We start from the raw sequence: 8406 nt of genomic DNA on the forward strand, positions 1-8406 counted from the left end.
AGGGACTGGAATGACTCTACCCCATGTTCACTATTGGACAAATTTTGTGAACCTAGTTCCAAATGGCTTGCCCAGCAGTTGTGATATATACACAGCTAGGGTAACGATTGTACATTATGTCTGTAAGTACAGAAACTGCAGAGTACTGTAGATTATTCTGGATTTGACTTTGTCTTTTATTTTTCATGAATCGCATTTGTAATAAATGAGCAAATCAGATCCATAATTCTGACAAAGATTTAATAATGATTGATTCAGCTTAAAAATAATTACAATTTTCAGTGGCTAATATATATTTCTGTTCACAGGTCACATACTGTGGAACACTGCTATCAAAAATTGTTGCTGAAGTTCACATTCCTAATGAATCGCTACAACAAGAAAAGCCAGTTGGTATGTGCAGACTGACCTATGATTTTAGCTTCGATCAAAATACCCTTGCACCCCTGGGGCTCTGTCTACTACTTCACATGCTGTCCATATCAATTGTGAGGTGTTTTTTTTAAACTTCATTTAAAACATACTTTTTTTGCTGATAAAGCAGATTACAAAATATAAAAACAATGCAATTATATGGCATAAGACATCCAATAAACATTGCAGTAAGTCTAAGATTACAAACTTGGAAGGCATGGCATACCAGAAACAATCCCGAAAATTGATTACAGCATGCTTGTGACCTAGGATTTAAGATCTGCAGTCTTAACATGGTTCACAAGGCAGCATTCATACTTTGGAAATGCAATGGTTTTATTTGATTGCCTCCTGAACTAAACTAGTGAGGTAACACTGTAAGTGCTGACGCCTGGGAATTACTCAGTGATCTTGTTTTCTGGGAATCCATGGGTAACAATCTCATGACTTAATTAACCATCCATGGTTACAAATTCCAGAGGAGTACCTGTTTGGATCTGCTGTAACTAAAACAACAAGGAGTGTTGTGGCACTCCAAAGACTTCACAAATGTGTTGTGGCTAAACTTTCTGGAGGCAAAACTCACTTTGTCAGTAGTATCTGATTCACGAAAGCTCACAATAAATTGGTTAGTTTTTAAAGTGCTAGAGAGTACAAGACCGCTTCTACTTGCAGGTCTCATATCATTACTATAATTGTGTACATATACTTTTATGACATTTTTCCTATAAGGAGGTGTTTCATCACATGAAGTAATACAGCCAGACAGATTTTACTAGTTCATTTGCTATTTGTTTATTCTAGTTTTTTTTTTTAAGTATACCTTACTCGGCTAGATTGTGGACAGAATATTTTGTTAGGATAAAAATTATTAGGACCCCCACCCTAAAAAGAAGGATTGCAGACTTTCAAAATTAGCCATTACATGTGGGCTGGGATCTCCATTTCTATTCTGCTGTGTCCGATGAAGAAGCTTTGACTCTTGAAAGCTTTTATCCTGCACCTCTTGGTGGTCTGTAAGGTACTACTGAACTCAAATCTAAATGCTCTTAAACAGTGAGTGAATTAAACCTGCCAATTAATTTTTTGAACATGTTTGCTCGCTAGCTATGCTTTTGATATTGATTCAGCAAAAGTGTTTTCTTGTTCCGTTTCCTCTCTGAATCTGTTTCACAGTGTTGCCTGAATTGGGGTCCATTCCACACAGCACAGAAAATATGTCTGTGGGACATCTTAAAAAGAGGGGACTGCCTCTTTTCACATCACACATCCAAAACAAGATGTCAAGGTGACATCTTGCAAAAAAGCAGCTTCTGGTGTGTTTTTCAGACAGCAAAGATGTCAGAGGGGAAAAGAGGATTGGTTGTTGTGGGCTTTCTGGGCTGTGTGACTGTGGTCTGGCCACCAGACCACGGCCACACAACCTGGAAAGCCCACAACAACCAGTTGAGTCCGGCCGTGAAAGTCTTCAACCATACAAAAGAGGACTTTTCCTGCCTGACCGTTTTGCTCTGTTCAGTTTCACCCTTAGCCTGCACCCAACATTTAGTGTGCAGTTGAAGAGACTGTCCCTGCTGCCATCTGCTGAAGATTGCCTCAGAGGACAGGTCTGCAGGAATTCTTCTCAATGGGTGGTAGACCTGTCCTCCACTGTCCCAATGCTTTTCAATGGAAGTCCTCCAAGCAGCTAAGATTCTCTTATGTGTGTTTGAGTATCTTTGAAGATAGCTCCTCCAATTTTTTTTAAATCGGAAAACTATATATTGCCAGAATTGGTGGGACCAGCTGAGTATATGCACTTTTCAGGCTGAAAAGGCATCCAGGATCAGAGTCTGCAGAGCAAAAGTCCTGGGGCAACCTTCAGCAAATGGTGGCAGGGAGAATCCCTTCAACTGCACACAAAATGTTGGGTGCAAACGGAGAGTAAAACTGACCAGAGAGCAAAACGCTCAGGCGGGAAAAATAAGATGCCTCCTGAGCTCTGCATTTCGCACAGCCAGGCAGGAGACATCTTGCAGGCAGCTTAGAGGGAAAAGGTGCACTTTAAAGCATTCTCCAAAAAAGACCCCATGAGCTAAATAAGGCATCCTGAGGATGCCTTAGGAAGAAAGCTTTGTGGAGTGCCTTCTCAGGGTGCCTTTTTTAGCATTCCCCAGACATCTCATTTAGGTTGTGTGGAACAAACCCAGGTCTACTCAGAATTCTATTTAGGTCTATTCAAATTGTCTTACTCCTAGGAGAATGTTGTTGGGATTGCAGCCTTTGCCCTGAACCACTTGCAGGGGCTTCTGAAATGCTTGGAATTGCACTATAGAACCTGTTCGGACCTCATAATATGACAGTTCGGTCATAATTTCTGTAGACTTTTACTGGTGTGAGACTATTACATGCTCTTGATGTTGGTCACACAACACAGTTGCAAAATTTTGTGCATATCATCAGGTAGTCAAACAGAAATACCAAATGGAGTAATTATTTTTGGAGTAATTACTTTTCCTTAGACCTTTTTTCTTATGTCAAATTTTGTATTATGGATCATTTTTATACAGAGCAGAATTTTTATTTAGAGCTTTGGAGGTTTTAAATGATATTATTTTATTTGTCAGCCTGGTCAGTGACTGTATATCGTAAACAAACAAGTTCTCACAACACTTACCTTGATTTTGGAATTCATCTGAGGATGAAATTCATCTTCCCATCCTTCAGCAAAGTAAAATATTAAGTCTTAATACTTGATGTCTTTGATGTTTTTAACAGAACCTCCTCATCAGCCCACTTTATCAAAAGAACTCAGATTTCTTCAGTTTAATGAACTTGTCTTAATAGAGGATGAAGAATTTCTGCCACAACATGAAATGGATCAGTACTGGAACTTGTATATCCATTGTGAAAATTTTGGATTTTAAATAACTTTTTGAAAGAAATATTTTCTTCCATGTCTGTTAAAATAGGTATAGATACTTCTATGGTCAGTTTTGGCTGGACTGTTTGTTAGCCCAGTGGTTGTAAAATTCTACCTGTAATCTCCATTTAACCTAGAAAGTTTCATTAGCAGTGGATCGATACCTCATTTCATTTTGCTGCTAGACAAGAGAGCATTTTTCTCATGTCTGTCCATTATGGACCTTATTAAGTTTCTTTTCCTTCCTTAAGAGCTGAAGTGGCTTACAGTGATATCCTAAGCAGAGTTACACCCTTCTTAAGTACATGGTGTTTTCTATATGGGGACTAATTTCTGTGGCTTCCTCACTGCTCCTGCAGCTGCCAGTAAAACACAGCAATAATGGAGCACACACACGGCAGGTTTTTCCACATTATCCCAGCCTCGGGGCCAAACATGACAGCTGCCACAGGTAGTTTGGCTCATTCCCTTGCAGCAGCCACCCCTTCTTGCCATCAAAGTGTTTTTTCCAATTAAAAAACAACAACCTTGAAAATGTCAAAAAAGTTATTACAATCTTATCAAGTGCTCTGAATTCCAACTTTCAATTAAAAAACCCCTCTCTAGCTTCTTTCTTGCAGAGATATAAGAGGAAAGGCACATCCTTACAACAAAAGGGACTAGTAACTTGCTTTTTAAAAAACTGAAAGTGGCGAATTCAGAGAACCTGGTAAACTGGCTGTTGTAACATTATCATCATTGCCGTTTTTAAAAATAGCTGTCAAGTCACAAGGGGAAATGCCTGCCACGGGGGACTGGAGCAGGAAAATGGTAGAAATGTGAGTGGGACTGGGAAGATAGATACTTCCTGCCCATGTGGCTACTGTTCTGGCTTTGCTGCAATATGTTTCAAACCATCACAGCACAGCAGGTTGGAAAAGAATGCAGTGAAAATAGAAATGACCCAGGAGGTAAACAGAAGCACAGGGCAGGGGGCAATAAAGCCACTTCCTAGTAGTTGGATCAAGCAACCTGTGTATCAGCCCCTAAATCAATGGACTTAGGAGGAACTCTGCTTAGGATGACATTGCTAATAGCACAGTATTTACTTTAGAATGGAGCTCCAAAACTGTTGTTGCTATGAAGAGAAATGCAGAAACAAAAAGTCAACTTTTTATTTTTAAAGCAATTGCTTTCTCATCAAACTGTTTGAAAGTAATGCTAGCCATGGGATCACATGCTGCTTCTTTCATCGTTTATTCCCTTCCTGTAAATTCCTCTCCACCATTGGTTTTCCTATGGCTTGTGTTAACTCTGGTTCCTTCTTACCCAAGGTAAAAAAAGTCAGACTTCCAAGACAGTAAGCAAACCCATATTAACAGGAAATATAGTGTTAACTTTGCTTTAACTCTGGTACTGATGAAATCCTTAACCAGGCTAATGGAAGAGAAAATGCGCGACAAGGATGGGCTTGTTGCTTTCTTTTATGATCTTACCCATGGTGAAAGGATCACTATTGTTTCTTTTGTATGAGCCTATTGAGAGCAGAAAAAATACTCCATAAGTGGTGCTTGCTCACTATGGAATTTTGTTGCACACAGAGGTAAAAAGCTTATTAATCACTTGTTCAACAATATCCATGCACATCAAAAAGAATATAAGAGTCTTTTTCCTGGTAAAATGATCACTATGGGCTTTAAAACCAGTAATGTATTCAGCATTCTAGCCTTCAAGGCAATTGTCTCTGCTTTGCATTTGGAATCTTTCCTCCTTGTATGCTTGTGTATTGATAGCAAGGGGCTGCAATGATAGGCACTGCTCACAACCTCTTCCCTGGAGTCTTCGCTGCTTATTCAGAAAGAGTGTAAACTGCAGAAGTGAAGAAATTGATAACCGAAGCAGGGGAAGGGTTAATGTCAGAGAAGGATTGTCAACTGAGTAGAAGGAAAGACTTCAGGAAGGAAAATTTGCCTTTCCACTTTAGCATTCTTCGTTGGAAAGAATTTTTAGTCTGAAATGTAAAACTGTCTTTAGTATCAACACGTATTGAGTAAAAGCTTATTTAGTTGCATTGACAGATCTTTTTGAATTTTGATTATTCTGACTTTGTTGTAACTAATTAATTAAAACACATATGGGAAGGAAGTAGTGGTTTGTATTGTACTCATGCCTTAACTGCAGGGGAAATCTACACATTAAATTAACTTCCCAAATAATTTGATTTGTTTATGTCATTTCCTTTGATTCAGTACACTTAATAAATTGACAGCGTGTTAACTACAGAGCTTAGATTTTGACCGATATGAACTGGTTTCCAGATCTCAGAAGATATAAGCCTAAACATGACTGACAGCGTAATAGAATGCCTTCTTTTTTAAAAAGATCAAGAAACTTCTGTAATCTCATTTGCAATGAACATCACTTTTCTGGCAAGCATGATGTTACAAGTGGGAACCTGCAAGAAACCCATGGGAAAGCTCCTTCATGGGTCCCTGCTTCATCCTGTGGTTTCTGACACCTACCTTCAGCCACCACTCTCTACTCTTTCATTCCAGTGCCACCAACTCCTGCCATCTTTTCCCTTCCACCCCTGCCTCCTGCTGCATATCAGCTGCTCTGTGGATTTGCAGCTCATCTTCCCCCACATCGCCAGCATTGTGCTATCCCATCCATCCTCTCCCTGACTCTCTGCCTGCCTGCTCCCTTCCCCGAGCTACTTGTAGTACCATTGCCTCCATCAAGCTGTTTCTCCATTCTGGAAACAAAAAGGAAAACTATCATTTTTTAAAAACTGCCAGCAGATACATTAATTGTATGGTATGTATGACATGCTCAGGCAAGGGATGAAATTCAAGGGCAAAGATCAGAAGACATGTTTCTTTTATTGGTTTGTAAGATCCAGATTGTATTGTAACAATCTGAAGGCCGAGCTAAAATAGAAATGAAAAACTTGTGATTTTTGGGAGAAGACACTAGGAATATATTTATAGCCACGTATGTAGAACAGGTAACTATACAAACAGTATTAAAACAGTGACCAGAAACGTCAGGAGAGAATGCTGCTAGAACACGGCCATACAGCCCGGAAACCACACAGCACCCAAGTGACCAGAAAGTCAAAAAAAGATGGCATGGTACTTTAAATTTAAAAACAGCCAAATTCAGTTATTGCTTGAACAATTCCAGTTTTCCAAAGGAGTTCAAACATAAACCACAGGTATTTTAGAGTGCAGTTCTAAGAAGAGTTGCAGCCTTCTAAGCTGGCCTCAGTTACTCTGTTTAGGGTTGCAATGCTAGTGAAACAAATTCTTGCATTATTTGCATTTGCATCTTTGGATTTAAACTGCCTCTTAAAAATTGATAATTGATAAGAAATTAACATAGCAGAAAGGTAGCATCAAAAACTAGTGTGAAGTTTGTTAACAGTTTGCTGCTCAGATCTATGCATGTTTACTCAGAATGAATTTGGCTTACTTCCAAGTAAGTATGCTTCGGTTAGCAACCTGAACAGTGGGTCTCTTTGCAATTATGTCACAATCAATAATTATGGGTATATTTGGAGTCTTACCGCCTTGCCAACAACATGTTGTTTTGATTCATGTATACTGAAGTAGGACTATGAAGTGGTTAATTTATTATTATTACTTATTCAATTTGATATCCTGCTCTCCCTGCCAGGTGGAAAAATTTAGACATGCATGGTATATTTGATCTGGAAGGAAGTATCTTTCTCTGTCCAGAGAAACAGTATTACACTTGTTATGGGCCCTGTGTTCTGTGAATTCACATCCAAGTCACCTTGCAGCCCCATCCAAACCCCCCAGCAGCAGGCCATGGAGCAGATGCAGCGCCACCCCAATGCCTCCAAAAGGACTTTCTGGTGGCGCTGGAAGCAAGGAAAAGTTGTAAAACTTGCTGCCGCCAAAAAAACCCCATAGTGTTGAAAGCACATATGCTACCAAAAAGGCAGCAAATGTCCAAGGGCTGGTAAGCTATGTGCACCACTTTTTAATTTCCTGGTTACCTTTTTTAGGTGTGCATGCAAAGTGCCCATGCGTCTTGGCTTGATAAAAGCATGACACAGGCATCCTTTCAACAACATGTTTCTCCTCAGAAGCACAGAGTTTGGACTTATTAGAATCTGGGATGTCCATTCAAATTTCCTGCCAAAGTAGAATTTAACCAGTAATCTTTAAGACCACAGGGTATTTTTGCACACAGCCCTTGGTACAGAGGAGAAAGTATGAGAAAGTTAGACTTGGCAAATTCTCCATTAGTGCTTCCCCCAATAGTTGACAAATCATTACAACAGAAGGTCCAGGATGGGACATCTGTATGCAGTAGGGACTTCGCTGATGAGTGGGAAATAAAAACAGACAGATAGATAAAGCTGAGAGGGCCAAAAATAACCAATAACCTAGAAAATCTATGTGATCAGGTGGCTTGAAAAATGAAAATATATTACTTGCTAAGGTATGTTTACAAAGTTCCTGCCTAACTGGTCTCCCTCAGGACAGCCAAAATGTAGACAAATTCCCCCAGTTCAACTTCTTAATGCACTATGTGAACAACAACAAAAGTAAACTGAAAGCAATGCTTTGCAAAAAGAGTCAAAAGAATGTTGAACTCTTTCCAAATATTTAGTTAGTGGAATTGGAGATCCGCATGCTTATTAAACCCTCAAATAATCACTTCTTGCCACAAAACAAAAGTTGGAGCACAAAAGGATTAACTGTCTGCTATGCTGGTGGTGAGGCTAGGATGTTTAACCCTTCTCCGACACTGATGTTGTGTAATGCCAGGTCCATTAGCAATAAGACAGCTCCTCTGCACAGCTATTTTGCAGAGCATAAAATGGGCCTGGCATGCATGACAAAGACTTGGGTAGCAGACGGCACTCTGTTCACTCTGAAAGAGTTTTTTGGTCCTTTATCAGTTGTGGTGAAAGGGTTGGGGAATCTTTCTCCCTGCCCCAAAGATCTTAGGTAGCAAATGTGTTGGACTCATGTGGGACGGTCTGGCTATTCACCTAATGTACCGTCTGCCTATCACAAGGGCCGATACCCTGCTAAACCTATTGGAGGTGGTGGCCAGGTGGACTTTGCAATTCC

The 8406-nt window shown here is 39.8% G+C and overlaps 1 protein-coding gene across 1 annotated transcript in view; it reads left to right on the forward strand.

Moving 5' to 3' along the window:
* The window catches only part of LOC125436972 (ankyrin repeat domain-containing protein 31-like), a gene marked incomplete at its 5' end in the record, with an annotated part of 52299 nt that extends 46788 nt beyond the window's left edge, over positions 1-5511 (forward strand). Inside the window, 2 exons of the mRNA XM_048504350.1 lie at positions 309-393; positions 3172-5511. Of these exons, the coding sequence (XP_048360307.1) occupies positions 309-393; positions 3172-3320 (234 nt within the window). The remainder of the gene's footprint in view (positions 1-308; positions 394-3171) is intronic.
* Between the last annotated feature and the right edge of the window lie 2895 nt (positions 5512-8406).

This window comes from Sphaerodactylus townsendi, linkage group LG07 (genome assembly GCF_021028975.2).
Source record: "Sphaerodactylus townsendi isolate TG3544 linkage group LG07, MPM_Stown_v2.3, whole genome shotgun sequence".
In the NCBI taxonomy this organism is placed as follows: Eukaryota; Metazoa; Chordata; class Lepidosauria; order Squamata; family Sphaerodactylidae; genus Sphaerodactylus; species Sphaerodactylus townsendi.